Source organism: Hyla sarda, chromosome 2, assembly GCF_029499605.1.
Source record: "Hyla sarda isolate aHylSar1 chromosome 2, aHylSar1.hap1, whole genome shotgun sequence".
In the NCBI taxonomy this organism is placed as follows: Eukaryota; Metazoa; Chordata; class Amphibia; order Anura; family Hylidae; genus Hyla; species Hyla sarda.
Genome location: NC_079190.1, coordinates 41,833,758 through 41,858,078, shown reverse-complemented (window position 1 = coordinate 41,858,078; position 24,321 = coordinate 41,833,758). Strand labels below are relative to the sequence as shown.

The 24,321-nt window shown below is 43.0% G+C and overlaps 1 protein-coding gene across 2 annotated transcripts in view; it reads left to right on the top strand.

Moving 5' to 3' along the window:
* GUCY1A2 (guanylate cyclase 1 soluble subunit alpha 2) overlaps nt 1–24,321 on the top strand; it is a 191,982-nt gene that overhangs the window by 42,233 nt on the left and 125,428 nt on the right. For both annotated transcript variants that reach the window (XM_056561617.1, XM_056561618.1), the window contains exons 2-3: nt 1,378–1,439; nt 22,644–22,765. In XM_056561617.1, the coding sequence (XP_056417592.1) occupies nt 1,378–1,439; nt 22,644–22,765 (184 nt within the window). The remainder of the gene's footprint in view (nt 1–1,377; nt 1,440–22,643; nt 22,766–24,321) is intronic.

Here is a 24,321-nt window from a genome sequence, read left to right as displayed (position 1 = left end):
TTGTACACCGGGAAGAGTGGCATTGGAGGGTTATGAAGACTCTGTGGAGCGGATTTTCTAACTTTGTATTCTTTTTAATTAAAGCAATTAAACATTTCAGCCATTAATATATGATGAGGTTTAAATTAGTTAAAATTTTGGAAAGCCATTGTGGGTTTTTACCATAACAATTAGTCATTTGTAATTACATGGCCTATGCCCAGGACTTGCTAAAGCTTTTCTCTGTCAGAACATTTGTAGCAAGAGTAGTGATCCCATAGGAAAGACAAATATAGCCCCTTCTTTATGGAGCTCCCCCCCCCCCCCCCCGGAGCAGAGGAGAAGAATGTTACTGGTGGTAACTAATAGGGATGGGGGTCTGCTGCTGTATGAGAGCTGTATGGGGGTGGGGCCTACTGCTGTATGGGACTGTATAGGGATGGGGCCTACTGCAGTATGGGGCAGTATGGGGGCCTACTGTTATATGGGGCTGTATGGGGATGGGGGCCTACTGCTATATGGAGCTATATGGGCCTACTGCTATTGGGGCAGTATGGGGCCTACTGTTATATAGGGCTATATGGGGATGGGGGCCTACTGCTATATGGGGCTGTATGGGGATGAGGGCCTACTGCTATATGGGCCTACTGCTATTGGGGCAGTATGGGGCCTACTGTTATATAGAGACAGTGTGGGGGAACTACAGTTACTAATAATAACATTTGTATTATTTATTAATATGTAGTTGCATACCACATATGAATAAATACTACTACGTACATGTATTTCTTACTTTTTATGTATGTGCATGTCTTGAGTTGTAGTTTTGCAACATCTGGAGGGCCACAGTTTGGAGACCACTTGTCCATGGGTTACTCTTGATCTATTGACCATTATCGGTTTGTCCTGGTATGTCACGATTTTCAATGTATATGCTCAGGGTATGGAACATTTCTGTTGTGAGCATACCCTTATTTCCACATCAGCAATGTGGCATAGGGAAATAGCCACGTCTTGTCTCTTTCCCTTCATCAAAAAATCCCATTTGCTCTGTAATATGACAAGAAATCACTCCCATCATTCATCCTTATTGTATTTTATAGTGTAACTATTTATCATGTGATCCCACCACTTATCCATCACCCTCCTGGTAAAGCAGCTATGACTTATTCAGGTCAGCTGTACCCTCCATACTCCTACATCACTAGAGAAATCTGATGGAATAGAAAAAGTTAATCATTTTATAAGGAAAAGAAATTGGCTGGAAATGTAGAATATTCGTTCTAATAGGCAATGAGAAAACAAATCTTAATATTATGTCTCATACCAAACGTACATTTGTATAAATAAAGCTTTTTGATCACCTGTTAAGCGCTATCCTTTGTTTTTCTTCTACAGCCGCAGACTATTCAGGATACATTACAGAGGACACTGCAGTATTACGAGCATCAACTCATTGGGTAAGGAGAAACTCCGTAAAGTATTAAAGTATATCTGTTGTTTCAAAAGTTTTTTTTTTTTTTTTTAAATAATACAAAAAACCTGCATGGTTTTGTAACATTAAACGAGTAGTCCGTAGAACTGAAGTTATCTGACACTTATCCATAGAAGTGTCTAATCATGAGGGGTCTGACCGTACAGGCCCCGTCCTTGCTCACCTTCCTGAACATGCACAAGTGATGGCCAATCATCAGCTGTGTCGGTATAGGAGACATTTGTCCCTACAGAGTGGTAATATGGAAATGTTAGTGCCCCTACTGCTATCACAGCACAGCACTTACAGCTCCTCATTGCTACGCCATGATGTAGTGTTGGTGAAAGTGTACTGGACTGAACAGGATGGCACTGTGATGAAGGGTGATTTACACAGCACAGTACTATTGATGGCATGTGGAGGGAGAAGGGATTACTACACTGCTTTTGCATGGTGCTATGTAAATGGAAATGAAAGAAGCAGCATAGCAAGGAAGAGGTTGCACTAAGCACTGCTGCTGTTATATCTTTTGCTGAGGTTAACAAGCTAAAGGGAGGTGGAGATTACATTCAGAAGGCAGAACGTTTTTACTTAAAGTAGGAGGAACACAAGGGACAGCTGCCTAGAACGTTATGGGTGTCAAACATGAGAGAAAAGCTCTCATCTCTGACTTCCATGAAGTTCTAGGCATCTGTCCCTTGTGTTCCTACTTCTTAAAATAAAAAGTGCTGCCTCCTGAATGTAATTCAGGCACAGGATACATTCTCAAAGGAGTACTAAACCCAATACTTTTGGAGGAGATCACTGAAATCACTCCAGCTCCATTCCTGACAGATTTAGAGCTGTTATATCTTCAGACAGACAGTGAGAATTGTGTAAACATTCCTAATTAATAAAGAAAATATTGATTGGAAGCCCTACATAAAACAGAATCCTAAACCGAGGATACCGTAATACACATTACCCTATGTGCCCAGGGCAAAAGAGAAAACATTCGGATTAAAAAACAGTCCTGCTAGGTTAAGGATATGAAAATGAAAATGGCAGAAAAGAAAGAAAAGACAAGGGGAAATATGTCCTATAGATTAAATTACAATTTATTTAAAATATACCAAGATGTCTTCTGCAGGGCCCTTGCATCAGACATAAGTTAAAAAATAAAGTAATAAAAAAGGTAATAATAATGATAATATGCAGATTTGTTAAAATTGCTTGCAGAAATTAATTCCCCATTTGGCATACAGTCTTACTGGGAGGGCTTATAGACTCTCCATTTGATATTAGTGTATTGTACTGATACAGTAATAGGATGATGATTTTCTGCGCACTATGATGTTATACAGTGATACGGCGTTAATCCAATGTGATGGCTCGGGTGGTGCCGTGCCGTGTTAGAAACCGAAAGTGAAGTTTGTGGGTGCTGGCATGTGCACTCAGCAGCGCTGCAGTACCCCTATTTCCGTCCCACTCTACCCCGATGGCACAGGGCTATGTGCAGTTGTGTCTTTGAGTGGGATGGGGATTAGGTAAATGTGCTAGGCAGGTGCGCTATGCAGCGCTGGAGGCCCCCTGATGCTCTCCCACTTTACCCTGGTGGCACAGGGATAATGTGGTACAGTGGTCCCTCAAGTTACAATATTAATTGGTTCCGGGACGACCATTGTATGTTGAAACCATTGTATGTTGAGACCATAACTCTATGGAAACCTGGTAATTGGTTCTGAAGCCACCAAAATGTCATCCAAAAATAGGAAAAAGTGAGGATTAAAGAAAAATAAGTAGATAACTAATATAGATAAAGCAAATCCTTACATATAAAAGAAAGAAAGATCTACTGGGAGCTGTAATCACTGTCTATTTCAGTGTTTCCCAACCAGGGTGCCTCCAGCTGTTGCAAAACTACAACTCCCAGCATGCCCGGACAGTCGTTGGCTGTCCGGGCATGCTGGGAGTTGTAGTTTTGCAACAGCTGGAGGCACCCTAGTTGGGAAACAATGGTTTAAGTAGAGAACAGGAGCTTCTTATAGCTTTCTATACAGTACGCACAGTGTCCCAAATGGAGCCACCCTCACTTGGTGTCCAAAGGAGCAACCAACCCTGGCACAGGTAAAGAGTACAGAACTTGTAGTTTCTCCCTGTACTGTAGGGGGCGCTACCAGACAGCCATTCAGTGCTTGTACTTCAGTAATAGAGGTGATTTACCAGTAAAATGCCCATTCTGATTGGTCAGTTCCTCCAGTTGTGACACGTTTCACAGATCTGGACTGTCCGTACATTGTATGGTGAGTCTGGTTTCAAGTTACAATGGTCCAGAAAAGACCATTGTATGTTGAAACTATTGTATATTGAGGCCACTGTAAGTTGAGGGATCACTGTATAGGTTCCAAGTAGAGTAGGGGGTTGGCACCAGGTGCCTTTTACCGGTATCAGGTAAGTCTCCTCATTATGCGCTTCAATGTTGGCTGGTCAGCGGAGTAGATGAAGTCTGTGGAGCGCGCGCTCTGCTTCTCTGTTTGCGGTGGAGATTAGTGTGATGCAAATCCTCCGGTTTTGCCAAAGATAGGTTGCAAGTGCATATGTGAATTGGCTAGATGCATTTTGGGGAGCCAAGTCCCCATTTTCAATAGCTAGTAATGGTAATGGTGTGGATGCAATGCCCAGGAAGTTGTGGCTTTTTATAGCTCATGGAACATTACATCAGGTAAGTAACAGGAAGACACCGGGCTGGATCACCTGGGGATGTGCTGAACAATTACAATCAAACTACAGGTGACTATTGGACAAGAGAAAGAGGAAGCATGGAAAAAAGGAGATGAAGATCTTAGTACAAGTAAATATACTTATAGCAAAAAATACATTGTGATATAATAAATAAGAAATAACCACTATAATGATAATGTCTATAGTGTTAAGTGTGCATATATAGAAGAATATAAATGTCAAAAAATTAATAGAGTACTATTATTGTGTATAATTGAGTAGACTCTAAATTAAAACACACTATTAAAAGGTAATAAAAAAGTGATAAAAAGAGGTAATAGAAAGTGATAAAAGGTTCATAGTATTCGTAAAAGAGTCATATTGAAATGGATGATGTAAATGGATATATCTCGTAGAATATATATTATAGGGGTGTCAAACTGACATGTGGGATATCACAATGTATTTTTTGCTATAAGTATATTTACTTGTACTAAGATCTTCATCTACTTTTCTCCATGCTTCCTCTTTCTCTTGTCCAATAGTCACCTGTAGTTTGATTGTAAATGTTCAGCACATCCCCAGGTGATCCAGCCCGGTGTCTTCCTGTTACTTACCTGATGTAATGTTCCATGAGCTATAAAAAGCCACAACTTCCTGGGCATTGCATCCACACCATTACCATTACTAGCTATTGAAAAAGGGGACCTGGCTCCCCCGAAACACGTCTAGCCAATTCACATATGCACTTGCACCCCATTTTTGGCAAAACCGGAGGATTCGCATCACACTAATCTCCACCGCAAACAGAGAAGCAGATTGCGCGCTCCACAGACTTCATCTACTCCGCTGACCAGCCAACACTGAAGCGCATAACGAGGAGACTTACCCGATACCGGTAAGAGGCACCTGGTGCCAACCCCCTACCCCACTTGGAACCTATACCACATTATCCCTGTGCCACCAGGGTAAAGTGGGAGAGCATCAGGGGGACTCCAGCGCTGCATAGCGCACCTGCCTGGCACATTTACCTAATCCCCATCCCACTCAAAGACACAACTGCACATAGCCCTGTGCCGTCAGGGTACAGCGGGATGGAAATAGGGGTACTGCAGCGCTGCTGAGTGCACATGCCAGCACCCACAAAACTAACTTTCGGTTTCTAACAAGGCACGGCGCCACCCGAGCCATCACATTGGATTAACCCCGTATCACTGTATAACATCATAGTGCGCAGAAAATCATCATCCTATTACTGTATCAGTACAATACCTGCAATTTGATACTGGGCAAATTGGTTTAAAGCTCCTATGTTTTTGGAAATAAGGGACATTAAACATGGTACACTGTGTTAGAGTGATGGGATTGTGTACAACCATCTGGCATCTATATTATTATCAACCAAACTTTTATAATGGATAATATCCAGCTTTATTCCACAATATGGCTACTTTATTTTGGCTTAATTATATTTTCTATTGTTGCTCTAGTATTTAATTTATTTTATTTGAACAAACCGGAGCCCAAGGGAAGCCCTCCATGGAATATTCCTGTAATTATAAAAGATAAAATTGAGGAGGTGGAAATGAAAGCGATATTGTATGTTTCACTAAAAGAAGTTAAGAACAAACAAAATTAAAATAATTAAAATGAAACCAGGACAAATATTCAATGTTGAAGTTTTTCTTAATGCCTTACAGAAGCTTAACTTTAATTTAGCCTTATGTTTTACAGTCCAGGGGCATGGGGGAGTTGATCTGACATGGTGCCCTGGATGATATTAGGTGCCAGGGTGATGCCAAGAAGCCATTTTGCCTTGAGCAGAGTATTTAGATATAGGGCTAGGGCAGTGAACTGAAACTTTGCCCCAGGTAAAAATGGTATAAACTGTATAAAATCAAACAAATGTTGTTGTTATGTGGCCACCATTAATATCCACGGCAGAACAATCTATAAAGAAAAAAGGGAGACATTTACTATGCAACTAATGCTAAATTTTGTATATTTGATACTGTTTACTTCTACATTGACTGCTCTAAATTTCTAAAGTGAGAAAACAGAGGGGCTAAATATGGTTATTTTATTTATTTATTTTTAAAGTTTTTGACCATTCTATTTTTTTAAATTTAAATATTCTTTATTACATTTCTTATAATTATATATATATATATATATATATATATATATATATATATATATATATTATCTCCAAAATTATTCCTACCCCCTCTTCAGTCCTCTCAGGGCATGAAAAACAGCACAGTATGAGAAATATATTTCCCATAGGTTCTCAACCCTATAAATTGATATCTTATTTGATATCATATTTTATTCAGAGGTTGGAGTTGTCTGCAAACAATTTCCTGACTATAATCAATGTACTGAGAAACAAAACCTTAGCAACTAACTTCTGGGAAGCTATTGACCCACTAGATCCTCCTAGCACCATTAGTTAAAAAAATATAAATTAATACTCAGCTTTCTATTGATCTTATTACCAATACCTTTCCAAAATGATTTAACATTTGGACAACATGCAATGTCAGGCTGCTGCTTCCAAAGCCGGCAGGATATTGTCATGTATAAAAAGAGGCATGGACTCAAGGGACAGGGACATAATACTCCTCCTTTATAAAGCATTGGTACGGCCTCACCTGGAATATGCTGTTCAGTTTTGGTCGCCTGTTCATAAAAGGGACACTGTGGAGTTGGAAAGGGTGCAGAGACGCGTGACTAAACTAATATGGGGCATGGAACATCTTAGCTATGAGGAGCGATTAAAGGAGTTACAATTGTTTAGTCTTGAGAAGAGACGTTTAAGGGGGGATATGATAAACGTATATAAGTATATAAATGGCCTATACAAAAAATATGGAGAAAAACTGTTCCAGGTTAAACCCCCCCAAAGGACGAGGGGGCACTCCCTCCGTCTGGAGAAGAAAAAGTTTAGTCTAAAGGGGCGACACGCCTTCTTTACCGTGAGGACTGTGAATTTATGGAACGGTCTACCTCAGGAACTGGTCACAGCAGGAACAATTAACAGCTTTAAAACAGGGTTAGATACATTCCTGGAACAAAATAACATTAATGCTTATGCAGAATTATAAAATTACATCCATTCTCCTTATCCCCTTACACCCTTCCCTTAAATTCCCTGGTTGGACTTGATGGACGTATGTCTTTTTTCAACCATACTAACTATGTAACTATGTAACATCATAACGTGTGCACTATTCTTGATTCTATCTGATCACATCTTGGGCAAGCTGAGGAATCCATGAGCCCCAATTTATTCATATTTCTGGGGGTATAATAAAGCCTACAGACCATTTTACATTGAATCCCTTTATGGGTCTCATTAAAGGGGTAGTCCAGTGGTTAAAAACGTATCCCCTATCCTAAGGATAGGGGATAAGTTTCAGATTGCGGGGGGTCCAACCACTGGTGCCCCCTGTGATCTCCTGTATGGGGCCCCAGCTCGCTGGCCAGATAACGTGTGTTGACCACCGCACGAAGCGGCGGCTTACACGCCCCCTCAATACAACTCTATGGCAGAGCCGGAGATTGCCGAAGGCAGTGCTCCGGCTCTGCCATAGAGTTGTATTGAGGGGGTGTGTCAGCCGCCGCTTCATGTGGTGGTCAACACGCCCCCTACCCGTCCATACAGGAGATCGCAGGGGGCCCTAGCGGTCAGACCCCCGCGATCTGAAACTTATCTCCTATACTTAGGATAGGGGATAAGTTTTTCACCACTGGACTACTCCTTTAATGGAGACTACTAATAGACTACTACTGTTTAATACAGCCCTCCATTCTTCTTCTCCAAACTGACCAAATTCTTCCTCCAATTTCCTTTTGCTATTAAATTCCACCTTTAGAGATACCATAGTATTTAATGGCTTATATAAAAAAGAGAAGCTTTTCTGATTTACCCATACCAATGTTTCAAAAATAAAATGTGAGTAAACTTTAAACATCCCTTTCCTGTATGTGCTGGCGTGAGGGTGCTTTACATAAAAATATTGAAATCTGTGTCCTGCCTTCAAATGGAATTCCAGTTTGAGTATTTCAAAACTCTTTGCTCTCTGTGAGGACATTCTGCAGACTGCCGGTGCTAGGACCACACAAGAATGCGCCGTCTCATAGATGGCAATGCATTCCGTGCAGAGTCCGCAGAAAGAATGGACGTGTTCCTAGATACTGTGAAAGGCCAGCCAAAAGTACACACCTGCTGGTGTTGTAGACAAATACTGTTTTAAGCGTAGTGAAGCGTATTGTACTCCCCTCATATACGCACTAAGAATGTCAGGCAGAGAAGTGCCAGGACGTGCACAGAAGAGTAGCAGAGGCCTAAATTCATCAGGCAGAGGTTGCAGAAGACTAGGGGTGAGTGGCCACAGGAGTCACAGCGTGAGGCCTGAGCTTCCGGTATCAGCTAGCGGTCGTGTCTTGACCAGCAACCCATCTGCCATCATCGATTGGTTAACAAGGTATTCCACTTCATCACAAGTGACATCTGATACCCCCAGTCAACAGTCAGTGGGTTCCTCAGATACAACCCTCAGTTGGCAGGGCCAGAGAGCAGTCCCTGTCCTTCCACTGCCTCTGTCCTATGCTGTTCCCTCCCCCACAGAAGTATTTTGTACTGTGGGTTCAGCTCCACTATTTAGTGAGGACGATCTAGAGGACAGTCAGCAGCTACTGCCCAGCCAAGAAGTGGAGGAAACATCCGCCGCTTCCTCCGCTAGGCGGGCAAGTAATGATGAGGAGAGTGATGTGGGAGGGGGTGTTGCAAGTGTTCAGGCTCCTGAAACAGAAACTGTTGAGAAACCTGAGGAGGACATCAGTGACGTGCAGACAACTCGATGATGATGAAGCCGATCGCACTTGGAAGCAGGGTGCAGAAGGGGCTTGATCATCATCAGGAGAAGAGGGTTGCAGCTTGCAGGTTGCCCGTGAGGCAGCAGCTGAGCCAGCAGGGTGGTAGCATGGTTGGTTGTTGGCATGGTGGCAGAAGTGGAAAGTCTGGAGCCAAACGTGGCCAGGATAGACCACCTGCTTCACGGCAGCCTACCTTCCCATGAGGTAGTGGAGCCGGTGTTCCTGGAGTCGGCAGCAGTAGCAGTCAATTAGTGTGGACTGTTGGTGGGAAAATCAGCTACTCTGCATTGTGGCAGTTTTTCATCAAGCATCCGGAGGATGTTAACCTGGCCACATGCAAGATGTGTTGGGAGAAGGTGAAGCGTGGCCAGGGTTCCAATGTTGGCACCATGGCCCTGCATCAACATATGTAGCGTCACCAAAAAGCGGCCTGGGAGAACCGTGGCTCCAATGTGGTGGTCCAGCCTGCTGCATCACCCAGTGGCACGACGCTCCCTGTTTCAGCCAGCCAAGGCACCACCACCTCAGCCAAAGTAAGCTGTGTGTAATACCCATCTTCTGTCGCTCCAGATGCTCCTGCTCCTACTACTTCGAGTCAGTCATTCCACCAGCAATCCATCTACGAAGCCATGTCCAAGAGACAACAGTATGCGCCCACTCATCCAACGGTGCAGAAGCTGAATGTGCTCATGTCCTGTTGCTGGTGCTGCAGTCCCTCCATTTTCAAGTGGTGGACTCTGCACCTTTCAGAGAACTGATGGCTTGTGCCGAGCTGAGGTGGAGAGTCCCAAGCCGTAATTTATTTGCGAAGAAGGCAGTACCAGCCCTGCAGAATTATGTGAAACAGAAGGTGGGCCAGTCCTTGATCCTGTCGGTGTCTACCAAAGTGCGCAGCAGCACCAATGTGTGGAGCTGTAACTATGGTCAGGGACAATACATGTCCTTTACAGCCCACTGGGTGAATGTGGTTCCTGCACAGCCACAACAGCAACTTTACCAGGTCCTGCCACTTCTGCCTTCACGCTCTCAGTCCATTGGTCCTGTAACAGTGTGCGACTCCGCCTTCTCATCCTCCAGGCCCTTTGAGGGCCTTTGAGGAAGCCACATTATTAGTCAGTTGCCAGGATTACAGGATGACCGATGTCATTCCACTGCTTCATTTACTACAACACATCTTGGAAACAATGGCTGGTCAGGGCACTGGAGATGTGGCACCTACATCTCACGGCCACATGTGCCCTGTGGGGGCTGAACTGGTGGAGGAGGAGGAGGGAGAGGAGCACAGTGGAGCACAGTTTATGTTTTGCGAGATGGGCGGTTTTTCTAGTCATCTGACAGGAGAGGAGGAGCAGGAGGAGCTATAGGGTTATGAGGAAGGCGAGACAGGGGACCTAGAAACATTGTGGCAATATGCAATGGAGATGGAGGCAGGGAGTCCCTCTGAGTCACTTGCACAAATGGCACGATGCCTGCTCACTTGCTTGTGTAGTGAACGCAGTATTGTCACCACTCAACAGCTCGACAGTGGGATAAATTTGGCTCTCCACCTTATAGGACCCTCACTACCAGCACAAAATGGGGGCATTTTGTACACCCACTGAGAGGGAGGACAAACTGACCTACTACAGAGAGATCCTACGCAGTCAGTTGGCCGATGCCTATCGGCGACATGGTCCATCCACTCGCAGGTCTGACTCGGGGGGGGGGGGCCTCTGCGCTCACCTTCCCGTGCCATGGCTGCTGGGGAGGGGTGGGGTGGCAGGAGCAGTATCGGCTCCAGTACTGGACCATCAGCAGCAGCCTGAGTCTACAGTTGCTGACGAGTAGCTTTCTTCACCCGCATAGTGAAGCAACTCATCAGCAGCAGGTAGACCTGGTGCAGGACCTGAACCAGCAGGTGGTGGCATACCTTGACATGACCAACACACCTTGAAGATCTGCTGGACTTCTGGGCAGCCAAAAAATTGATTTGTGGCCGCAACTAGCAGAGTTTCCCCTGGAAAAACTGTCCTGCCCAGCCAGTGGTGTGCCATCAGAGCAGGTATTTAGTGCGGCGAGGGCCATAGTAACTCCAAGGAGAACTCATCTGTCCACGAAAAAGTAGAGTAGATTGACCATGGTGCCACACCAACACTTCACAAATATGGATAGTGCAAAACATATTTAAGGTGCTGCTCCCCAGTTACAGACATTCCTCAGCATCAGACCAGGTAAGTAAGTATTGCGGATATGCATTAGCTAAAACTTTACTTTTCTTAGGATAAAATATATGTACCAAAAGTTTTTTTGAAATCGAACAAAAGGAAAGGTGTGCAAAAAACACCATGTGCCACCTACACCACCAAGTATTGATGTGATGCAAAGACCTCTAAAAGGTGGAAGGGAACAACGTATGGTTCATTATAACTGGTTGGGGTAAAACTTCCCCTGTAGGGCCCTAAGCTTGCATTATTAATTCCCTTCCCGCCCTAAAAAGGGTGGCCTCACACAGGAACCTCTCCCTATTTCCCCCTACAAACACTGCCATTTCACAGGTTTTTTAGGTGGAAATAGGGAGAGTTTCCTGTCTGGGGCCACCCTTTTTAGGGCAAGTAACACTTGCCAAGAAGGAAATTATTGGGTTAGAGTAGGGCCTTACAAGGGAATTTTTTAACCCCACCTGCTACAATGGACAATACGTTGTTCCCTTCTACCTTTTCGAGGAAAGTGTTACTCGTCTTAAAAAGGGCAGTCCCACACAGGAACCTCTCCCTATTTACACCTAAAAACTCTGGGAAATGGCAGTGTTTTTAGGTGGAAATAGAGAGAGGATCCTGTGTGGGGCTGCCCTTTTTAGGGCGAGTAACACTTGCAAAGAAGGGAATTAATGTGAGAGTAGGGCCTTACAGGGAAAGTGTTTACCCCCACCGGTTACAATGAACCATATGTTGTTCCCTTCCACCTTTTAGTGGTCATTGCATCATATCAATACTTGTTGGTGTAGGTGGCACATCGTGTTTTTTGCACACTTTTCCTTTTGTTTGATTTCAAAATAATTTTGGGTACATATATTTTATCCTAAGAAGATTATTAAAAGTTATACGTAATGCATATCCTCAATACTTACTTGTGCACACTAACACTTTTACAAAAGAGACCGTATTCTTCTGCCTACCTGCCTCAGCTACTATTCTGATCCTGCCTCCCACCTGATGCCACACATCTGAAGCCAAGTACTCCTTTTTTCACCCACTTTCGTCACTGGGTACTGGTATTGCCACCCACCGCCCGACTATGTCACTGGGTCACTTTCAGGACTCCTGATGCTGCTGATGTCACCTCCAGGCTGTCTCATACTGCTACCATATGTTCTCCTTATGCTGATACAAGCTCCAGGCTGTCTCATTCTGCCACCATATGTTCTCCTCATGCTGCTTCCACCTCCAGGCTGTCTCATTATGCAACTATAAGGTCTCTTCATTCTTCCGCCACCTCCAGGCTGTGTCATTCAGCTGCTATATGGTCTGCTCTTGCTGCCGCCAACTTCAGGCTGTGTTATTCAGCCACTATATGGTCTCCTCATGCTTCCGCCAACTACGGGCTGTGTCATTCAGCCAGTATATGGTCTCATACTTCCGCCACCTCCAAGCTGTGTCACTGTACTGCCATGTGGTCTCCTCATGCTGCTGGCACATTAAATAAAACTATTTAGGTTCACCTATTTGAAATCTTTAACCCCTTAAGGATGCAGCCCATTTGGGCCTTCAGGACGCAGACAATTACATTTTTACGTTTTTGTTTTTTCCTCCTCGCCTTCAAAAAATCATAACTCTTTTATATTTTCATCCACAGACTAGTATGAGGGCTTGTTTTTTGCACGACCAGTTGTCCGTTGTAATGCCATCACTCACTTTACCATTAAATGTATGGCAAAACAAAAAAAAAAACTATTTGTGTGGTGAAATTAAAAAGAAAACCGCAATTTAGCTAATTTGGAAGGTTTTGTTTTCACGCTGTACAATTTATGGTAAACATGACATGTGTTCTTTATTCTTTGGGTCAATACGATTAAAATGATACCCATGATAACATACTTTTTTATTACTGTTGCACTTAAAAAAATCGCAAACTTTTTTACCAAATTAGTATGTTTAAAATCCCCCTAATTTGAAGACCTAAAACTTTTAAATTTTTCCATATAAGCGGCGGTGTGAGGGCTAATTTATTGCGCCATCATCTGTACTTTCTATTGATACCATATTTGCTTATATAGAACTTTTAATCTATTTTTTATAAACATTTTTGGGAATAAAATGTTATAAAAAAGCATCTATTTTGGACTTTTTTTATTTTTACGTTCACGCCGTTCACCGTACGGTATCATTAACATTTTATTTTAATAGTTCAGATATTTACGCACGCGGCGATACCAAATATGTATATAAAATATTTTTAACACTTTTTGGGGATGAAATAATGAAAATGGGACAATTTATGTTTTTATTGGGGGAGGGGCTTTTTCACATTTTTTTTACTTAATTTTTTTACTTTTTTACTTTTATTTTTACACTTTAATAGTCCCCATAGGGGACTATTTATAGCAATCACTCAATTGCTAATCCTGTTCAGTGCTATGTATAGGACATCGGTCATCTTCTGCTCTGGTCTACGGGAAGGCAGATCAGAGCAGAAGATGCCGGGAAGGCAGCGGAGGCAGGTGAGGGGACCTCCATATGCCGTGCTGGATGATCGGATCGCCGCTGCAGCACTGCGGGCGATCCGATCATCCATTTTAGTGACCGCGATGCTGCAGATGCCGTGATCTGTATTGATCACGGCATCTGAGGGGTTAATGGCGGACATCCATGGGATCGCGGGTGTCCGCCATTACGGGCGGGTCCCTGGCTGCGATCAGCAGCCGGGACCTGCCGCGCATGATCCGGGCATCGCTCTGATGCTCGCGGTAATGCATAGGACGTAAATGTACGTCCTGGTGTGTTAAGTACCACCTCACCAGGACGTACATTTACGGCGCTCGTTGTTAAGGGGTTAATATTTTCAATTGTGAGGCCCTATGGTCTTGTCAGGCTGTTGCCACCTCCAGGCTGGGTCATTCAGCCTCTATATGTTTTCCTCATACTGATGCCATCTCCAGGCTCTGTCATTGTGCCGCTCTGTGACAGTGATTCTAATAGCGACGCCTCTAAACTGTATGTCATACTGAATAACGGTATTATTTCACTAACCCAGCACACACCCTATGCGTGTTACAGCAAGGCAAAGTGTTCTACACCCCTATTGAGGCTCTCTGTGGGACAGAAATAGCCATTTTTAATACAGATTCAGTGCAAATAAATTCGGACTGAAAAAATTTTCTCAAAAAATTCTGCAAATCGGCAGAATCAAATTTTTCAAAAATTCGCTCATCTCTAATCAGAACCCGAATCAGAAGAAATTCTGCTGTATGTACAGCACAGCAGCACCTTACTTATGGAACTCCTCCACCCTTTTCTAAATCCTAATGGCCCAGAACGAATAATCTTAAATTTTATAACATCTTGTGAAATTAATATTCTCCCATAAAGGAGTGAGAAGTAAACTACCAAACATCCCTGTAGAAAGCTTAAAGGAGAAATCCGGGGAAATTTGTTTTATCCATTATAACCAACCTGACAAAATAAAAATAATAAACTTAAACTTACCTTCCAACTCCCCCCTAGTGCCACAGATGTAGCTGTCCTTCCTCTGGCCCCAGTCTTCTACCAGCTTTTGGTGCCTGACACATAACACTGCAGCTCAGCTCATCACCAGCTGAAGCTATGCCCCGCCCCTGCCAATAATAGGCTGAGTGCCAGTGTCTTATAACAGGCCTGGGCACCATGAAAAAGGCTGGGCCTGTGTAATTTCATATTAAAAGAGGTTTTCTGGCACTTTCTGATACTTTCTGATACTTCTGATACTGTGAATAGGCCATCAATTGCTGATCCTCGTGGGGCCAACACCTGGCACCCCTGCTAATCAGTACCCCACAATATACAGTCAATGGGAATGGAAGCCCTGCACTATTCACAGTGGTAGCATTTGCTAACTGCAGTTCATCTCCCATTGAAAAGTATCCAGCTCACTGTACAGTTCAGGCTGCTGAACAGCACACGTCGGGAGTGCTGAGTGTTGACATTCCATGAATCAACGATTGGTGGCCTATCCACAAGATAGGCCATCAATCAAGAAGTCCAGGAAAATCCCTTTAATGCTGGCGTATTTTGTAGATATGTTACCACTATGCTGTCCTATTCTATTCTTAGCTTCTGTTTTGAATTAGATTGTGTTTCCATAAAGTTAACCTCACCAAAATAGCATCAAGCCGAAACTCATTGACAGCAATTCTGGAGCCAAAGTAATTTATTTTACAATATATGTTACTGCAAAATACACCCATACTGCTCGCTGTGCAAATGATGATAGGGTTAAAAAGCCTACATCATATTTTATAGTAAATTTCATTTAAGAGCCATGAATGGGAAAATTGTATTGATTTGTGCACTCAATGACCTCCCAAATTAAGTTACATATCTGCAGTTTACTCACTGCGGAAAGAAGCAAGGAGACGTGCAACCCATTGGAGATAAACTGACAAACCTCGACAAGGAAAGATCCATTTAGAGAGATGACGGAGAAAATAAAAGATCACGGAAGGGTAAAAACATTAATTTTCAAATTCATTTAGTTTGACTAGAAAGGATTGATGTACAATATTTGTCTGACCTCTCCAGCACTCAAGACTCAAATTATCCTTTCACTTACGCAAATTACTTTCCATTATATAAGTGCTCTCTAACACTGGGAGGCGCAGGAGGCATACTGAGAGAGGAAAGACAAAAAATGGCCATTTATAATCCGGAAAGAGTATGAAGATGTGCACATACATGATAAAGGGTGTAAATGAGAGGGGCCACATAGCAGAAATAACAGTATTTTTATCTCCTTTCTTCCTTTCTTATTTACTTCCTTCCTCCCTCCCTCATTTCTTCCTTACTACTTTTCTTTCTTTTTCCTTCCTTCCTTCCTTCCGTCCTTCCTTCCTTCCTCCCTTCTTTCTTTGTTCCTTACTTTTCTTACTTTGTGTCCTTCCTTCCTTCCTCCTTCCTTTCTACCTTACTTCTTTCCTTTCTTTGCCCTTCCTTCCTACCTTCCTTCCTCCCTTCCTTTCTTCCTTCTTTCCTTCCTTCTTTCCTACTTCTCATCTTTCCTTCCTTCTTTCCTCCCTCTTTTCCTTCCTTCTTTCCTCCCTCTCGTCCTTCCTTCTTTCCTCCCTCTTTTCCTTCCTTCTTTCCTCCCTCTCTTCCTTCCTTCTTTCCTTCCTCTCTTCCTTCCTTCTTTCCTCCCTCTCTTCCTTCCTTCTTTCCTCCCTCTCTTCCTTCCTTCTTTCCTCCCTCTCTTCCTTCCTTCTTTCCTCCCTCTCTTCTTTCCTTCCTTCTTTCCTCCCTCTCTTCCTTCCTTCTTTCCTCCCTCTCTTCCTTCCTTCTTTCCTCCCTCTCTTCCTTCCTTCTTTCCTCCCTCTCTTCCTTCCTTCTTTCCTCCCTCTCTTCTTTCCTTCCTTCTTTCCTCCCTCTCTTCCTTCCTTCTTTCCTCCCTCTCTTCCTTCCTTCTTTCCTCCCTCTCTTCTTTCCTTCCTTCTTTCCTCCCTCTCTTTCTTCCTTCCTTCTTTCTTTCCTTTCTTCCTTCTTTCCTTTCTTTGCCCCTCCATCATTCTCACCTTGCCCATGCACCTTGAAAGGTATTCAGATTGCAACACGAAAGTTAGTACACACTTTAATCTATTTGTATTGGTCCCTTTGCCACTTCATTGCTACCTCCCCAAGTGATCCCTAATGTAAAAGACGTAGTGCTGCATGGTGACCCCCACTACTGCAACACCGGCATCCACAGGGTTGTAAAGCAGAAGTCCACAATCCCCACTGCTTCCAGACTAAGGAATGTAGTCATGCCACCTCAGCACAGCATAGCAAAAGATCAACAAGATTCTAAAGCATCTAGTAGCCTTCTTGGTACAGTAGCGTGTTCAGCGAAACTTCTGAAAAGGTTGTAGACTGCATAGAGGTCCCTCTTGGTTCCTTGTAGATGTTAAGATTTCGATATAGATTTTTAGTGTTTTGTCTTGTAGAGTGTGGATTTTCTCTCTTATTGCTGACCATTGTCTGACTGACCACTACTACAGTGCAAGTCCCCAAACTATGGCTACATTTTCTGTCCCAAAGCAGTGGTGCGTCTACAACTATCATGCCTGTGCTCTGCTACTGCGGAAATAGATGCTGCAACATAGGAACAATGCTTCCACAGCATAGAAATAATGAACTCAAATAATCACAATGCTACAGCCAAGACTGTGATAGAGCTTTTCCTGTCAATAGTCGAGCAGAATGTCCCTCTGTAATGAGCTTCCAGATGGTATCACCACATTCGAGGTAATTTTCCAGCCGGACATGGTTTTTTATGAGACCATAAACGAAACCAAATATAATGTCACGCTCCTTATCTACACATCTGTCCAAAGAACAGGAAACACAGAAAACAATAAATATAAAATATGGAAATATGGCAAACTCCACTGTCTATTCATTAGACATTTCCTAACATACTGTATTACATTGAAACTATTTTATAGACTACATTAATAATATTGGTTTCCAAAAGTAAAAATGATGTAGCCTACCAGCAGGGCGGCATGGACTTGTTCTTAAAGGAATTTTCTCATCTGCTTTTTTCAGGTCTTCACAGAACAGAGCCTCCTCTCTCTTTCTGCTTTCAGCAGGAAAGGCTCTAGCTCTGTGGTTAACACTTCAGACATACTGGTTGTGAGCAAACTACTAGCACTTTGCATGACTCACTGACACAGTACAGCTTGCACACAAACAGCAGAGCCTGTGTGTCTGAAGTGACAGTGATTATCTTTACATAAAAATAAGGTTCCCGGTAGATAAAGTCCTTCTCCTGCTCTGTGTGTGACGTCAGCAGCAGCCCGTCCACTACTTCAGAGTAAGGAGAAGTGGCCTGTAGCCTGGACAATGAGCAGTAAGCAAGAGGTAGAAAAAAACTGTTGTAACATTAAAATTATTTATACATGCCCTACAATTTGAAAATGGCTTATGAAAATGAGAACACCCCTTTAACACATTCCCACTCTGAGACATTTTTACATTATGAGGCGTTAACAGTCTAAGAAACAAGCGCAGGAGCTGCTCTCACTTTAAAGACTGAGTAATGGCTGCTTTCAGCAGGCAGGACTCACCATGAGCAGCATGGTGGCTCAGTGGTTTGCATTGTTGCCTTACAGCGCTAGGCTCCTGGGTTCACATCCCACCAAGAGTTGTTGTATTGTCCCCATGTATGCATGACTTTCCTCAGGGTATTCCGGTTCACTCCCATACAACAAAACATAGTGATAGGTGAACTTAGATTGTGAGCTCCAATAGGAACAGGAACAAATTTGAGTATACAGTGCTATGTAAAGAGTTTCTAATGCTTGGCATCGGTGCTCGTGTCGATATCTGCCATTAATCGGTGCTCGTGTCGATATCTGCCATTAACCCTTTAGATCCCACGATCAAGAACGACTGTAGGATTAAAGTATCATAAGTAGAGATGAGCGAACTTACAGTAAATTCGATTAGTCACAAACTTCTCGGCTCGGCGGTTGCTGACTTATCCTGCATAAATTAGTTCAGCTTTCAGGTGCTCCAGTGGGCTGGAAAAGGTGGGTACAGTCCTAGGAGATTCTTTCTAGCCCACCGGAGCACCGGAAAGCTGAACTAATTTATACAGGAAAAGTCAGCAACCGCCGAGCTGAGAAGTTCGTGACGAATCGAATTTACTGTAAGTTCGCTCATCTCTAATCATAAGAAGAGTATCGGGCTGGAACCATAGCTTACCAGAAAGACATGGTTTTAAAAGTGCAGGTGTAGTAGAGTGCATACATTGCCGAAAAATTTTAGCTTTGCTGTAGATTTTGTAGTAAAATTTGTGATGTCATTACAATGCATAAAACAAACCCTAATATGGTCCTGAAGGTGGAGAATTAAAATACTTATGGATATTAAAAGGCTTGGAGGAAAAACCAAAAGGCAAGAATGAAAATTGGCCTGGTTATTAAAGGAGTTATCCAGGCAAAAACTTTTTTTATATATATCAACTGGCTCCAGAACGTTAAACAGATTTGTAAATTACTTCTATTAAAAAATCTTAATCCTTTCAGTACTTATGAGCTTCTGAAGTTAAGGTTGTTCTTTTCTGTCTAAGTCCTCTCTGATGACACCTGTCTCGGGAAACGCCCAGTTTAGAACCAAATCCCCATAGCAAACCTCTTCTACTCTGTGCAGTTCCCGAGACAGGTGTCATCAGAGAGCACTTAGACAGAAAAGAACAACCTTAACTTCAGAAGCTCATAAGTACTGAAAGGATTAAGATTTTTTAATAGAAGTAATTTACAAATCTGTTTAACTTTCTGGAGCCAGCTGATGTATATAAAAAAGTTTTTTTGCCTGGAATATCCCTTTAAGGCCAAAACAAGGCTGCATCATTAAAGGGTTGAAGGGGTACTCCTGTGGAAAAACATTTTTTAATCAACTGGTGCCAGAAAGTTAAACAAATTTGTGAATTAGCTCTATTTCAAAATCTTAAAAGGGGTATTCTGGGCAAAAACATCTTATCCCCTATTGAAAGGATAGGGGATAAGATGTCTGATCGCGGGGGCCCGCCACTGGGACCCCCCGCGATTTCCCTGCAGCAGCCCGCAGCCCGCCCCCTCCATTCATGTCTATGGGAGGGGACGTTGCGGCCATTACGCCCCCTCCCATAGAAATGAATGGAAGGGGCGTGGCGTGACGTCACGTCCCCGTCTTGGAAGCCAGGAGCTTTCCGAAACCTCAGACGCAGCTACGCATAGCATGCGGGCTGCTGCAGGGAAATTGCGGGGGGGGGGGGGGGTCCCACCGGTGGGCCCCCCCCCCCGCGATCAGACATCTCATCCCTTATCCTTTCGATAGGGGCTAAGATGTTTTTGCCCGGAATACCCCTTTAATCCTTCGAGTTCATTTCTTTTTGAATTTCTTTTCTGTCTGTCCACGGTGCTCTCTGCTGACACCCATGTCAGGTACTGTCCAAAGCAGGAGCAAATCCCCACAGCAAACCTCTCCTGCTCTGGACAGTTCCTGACATGGACAGAGGTGTCAGCAGAGAGCACCGTGGACAGACAGAAAAGAAATTCAAATAGAAATGAACTTCCTCTGTATTATACAGCAGCTGAAAAGCACTGGAAGGATTAAGATTTTGAAAATAATTTATAAAAATAATTTACAAATCTGTTTAACTTTCTGGCACCAGTTGACTTTAAAAAAAAAATTCCACTGAAGTACCCCTTTAAGGTTACTAAATGGCTATTGAGTGCATTGTTTATTATTGGTTTGTACTTATTTTTGGGTTAAAAAATAAATAAAAATTCCCATAGGTCTTTATTAAATATTTTGCTCTACTTCTGTTTTGCAGTCTGCATGTTCTCACATACAACACAGGTTTCTATGTCCTGCCCAGAGTGAAGTCTATCAGACTGGCTGATGGCTTGGTCTCCAGCTTTTCTCTCTCCTCTCCTGAATGATCTTCTCATCTGATTTTTTACCAGATCAGTGGCATGTTCTAACTCTGCAGTTCCCACATGCAGACAGGATGATGCCAGCATGTGTATGCTAATGGCTGTGCAATCTTGGTTGTAATATTGACAACCCTGTGACCACCTCACGGGAATTGGAATGTTAGTCTCTCCCCCAAAGGTCAACTTTATTTTGGTCATAAATAAATTCGCTTAGAAAATTGTTCAGGAGAAGAAAGGTAAGGACTGAAATTTTAACTACTAGGTTAACCCACAAAACCACATGTATATTAAAGGGTAATTTTTTTTTTTTCCCTGTTCTCCTTGATAAGCAGAGCATGTGGTGTGTGGATAAAAAAAAATTTGGAAACAGTTCTAGCCAGTTTATGGACTTTGGCAAAAACTATATGGCAAAAAAAGGCTATTTTCATTCAGGATATATTTTTGTGTTATTTACAGCCAGGGGTCAAGTCTTGGGGGAAAAAAAGTGTGGGAACTCACCCAAAATTTCCACTTAAAGGGGTACTAGACATCTTATACCCTATCCAAAGTATAGGGGATAATATGTCTGATCCCGGGGGTCCCGATGCTGGGGACCCCCACGTTCTCCAAGCTGCACCCGGCAGTTGTTTAGAGTATTGGGTGCATCGCCGGAGGCTCGTGACGTCACGGTCATGGCCCCTCAATGCAAGTCTATGGGAGGGGGCGTGACAACCGTCACGCCCCCTCCCATAGACTTGCATTGAGGGGGCATTACTGTGACGTCACGAGCCTCTGCCCCGCATCACCAGTCATCCGGCACGGAGCAAAGCAGCCGAGATTGCATGGGTCCCCAGCAGTGGAACCCAATGATCTGACATCATATCCCCTATACTTTGAATAGGGGATAAGATGTCTAGGGGCGGAATACCCCTTTAAGGGCTGGTCCTGCAGGACTCTTGCTAATGGGAACTGCGTTCCTGCTGTGCAAAAAGTGCAGGAACTCCATTCCCATGAGTTGCTGCAGGACTTGAGCCCTGTTTACAGTCCAAAAATCAGCAAAACACTTACAATTTCGGCTATGTTGGTTTGAGCACCTGCATTGTTGTTTCAAATCGTTATACTATTAACGTTCATAGAAGTTTCTGGGCCATTTTTTGAACCGTAAAACATGTTTTGTGGTGTAAAAATAGGCCAAAACACTGGGTCTCATTTACTAAGCTGAAACCGGACAGTTTTTGTCTGGTTATTTTGGCGCAGAGCATCCAGGAAAATCTGACAATCCCGACATTTCACTGTGAAAAGCCGAAAAAGGGTTGTCGTCTGCCGCAAAGGGGCGTGGTCAGCCCAAAGGGGGCGTGGTTTCACAACCCGACCTATTTACTATTGAATTCACAGAAAACTTGAGGATTAATGGCTGGAAATTTCCACCTAAAAAAAGCAGGTCAAAAAATGTTCCTGACTTTTCCTGACTAGTAAATAGTGAGGAATCCTGCAAGCCGGAGACAACATTTCCCACTAGTAAAAAGCCGACACTCTTAGTAAATGAGGCCCAATGTGTTGGAAACATGATGTTAGGTGGTGTCTCGGTCTCCCAATGGTCACTCCCCTCAGCTAATAAAAATAATGTAAGAAAGTTAGATTTTATTAGCTAGGAGGTAAGTGACATGGCCCTTTTTGATCTCAATGCACGGAGGATTCGGAGTAGATACATAATATCAAAGAATCTATGAAGTGAATGAGTTTCTGTTTCCTGGGGTGAAGCTGTTACTCATGTTTCTACACTTTTAGGGATTCCGCCTCTTAATGATCCACTAAATTAACGCTAGTGATGCAAGCTGATAACTCTCCTGGTGATATACAGCGCGCCGGGTGTGAAGCGATTCGCCTGAACGCGATGTGTTAATTAGGGATTCGCTTACAATTTAACGAGGGAAAAGGCAACCGGGGAGGTGATGCGGAAGGAAACTCTCAGGTCGTCTTGCTTACGTCTTCTCATTTCTTTTAAAGCTGTCGGGATACGGAGAAGAACCTACACAACGCTTCGGTGAAATGCACGTACGCCGGTCTCTCTGGAAATGAGGATGCGGAGGATGTCTCAGGGATTCTGCAGTGTACGGCGAATGTTCTGGGTATGTAGCGAATTCTGCAGTGTACGGCGAATGTCCTCGTCATGTAGCGAACTTTTTGATCAAAACGTGTCCCTCATCCACCACGCAGTGGTGGATGGGGGACACGTTTTGATCAAAAAGTGCGCTAAGAGCCACCATTTTTTGACCAGGGGAGTTGCGGCAACCTTCTATTTGTAATTAAAGGGGTTATCCAGGAAAAAGCTTTTTTTCATATATCAACTGGCTCCAGAAAGTTAAACAGATTTGTAAATTACTTCTATTAAAAAATCTTAATCCTTTCAGTACTTATGAGCTTCTGAAGTTAAGGTTGTTCTTTTCTGTCTAAGTGCTCTCTGATGACACCTGTCTCGGGAAACGCCCAGTTTAGAAGCAAATCCCCATAGCAAACCTCTTCTAAACTGGGCGTTTCCCGAGACAGGTGTCATCAGAGAGGACTTAGACAGAAAAGAACAACCTTAACTTCAGAAGGTCATAAGTACTGAAAGGATTAAGATTTTTTAATAGAAGTAATTTACAAATCTGTTTAACTTTTTGGAGCCAGTTGATATATAAAAAAAGTTTTTTCCTGGAATACCCCTTTAAGACATAATGGGGGGAGATTTATCAAAACCTGTCCAGAGGAGAAGTTGCTGAGTTGCCTATAGCAACCAATCAGATTGCTTCTTTCACTTTTCAGAGGCCTTGTTAAAAATGAAAGAAGCGATCTGATTGGTTGCTATGGGCAACTCAGCAACTTCTCCTCTGGAGGGGTTTTGATAAATCTCCCCCTCTATGTGTTACTCACAAGCGCCATAATTCAATTTCCAGTGTTTCTTCAAGATATGTAACATGTAGTAATGGTAAGATGTGTGTGGTTTAGTTCGTTTTTTAGTTTTTATTTATTTTTTGCGTGTTTTTTTTCGTGACTCCGCCAAATTTATTAAATGGTCGCAGGGCATTTGATACTTTTTGTGGAGGATACACATTTTCGGAAATTTCATTTTCATTCTGAGCTGGTGTAGAATTGTGACTTTTTTGGTGGGTTTTGCGACTTTTTTTTTTCAAAAGTCGCAATTGATAAATTCATTACAAGGTTAACCCTTAACAGCTGGTCTGTACGCTCTTTTAAAAAAAAAGTGTAAGTCGAAAATGCGAAAAAACTGCCTTAGGTGCGGCACTGCGCCTAAATAAAGATAAATCTACACACAAAAACAGCTCTAAAGATAATGATAAATGCCCCAAATAACACCAGCATTGTAGAGCTTTACAAATATACAAATTTCGACTCCATTTGAAAGTGTGAGGTACAAGGTAAAAATCTTGAACATACGGTATAGTTATAAAATCTTATCCATAGTTTCCCACATAATTACTCACCACTTACTAGCTCAAAATGTCATGTCTGGTCACCTAGAGATATGTCCTGAAGTTCAGCTTCAGCCTACTGGTCGGACACACTTAGTCAGGGGCATAACCAGGAATCAAGTCCTGCGGGAATGCAACGGGAACGGAGTTCCTGCACTTTTTCTGCACGTCTGCCCCTTAAAGGGGTACTCTGGTGGAAAACATATTATTTT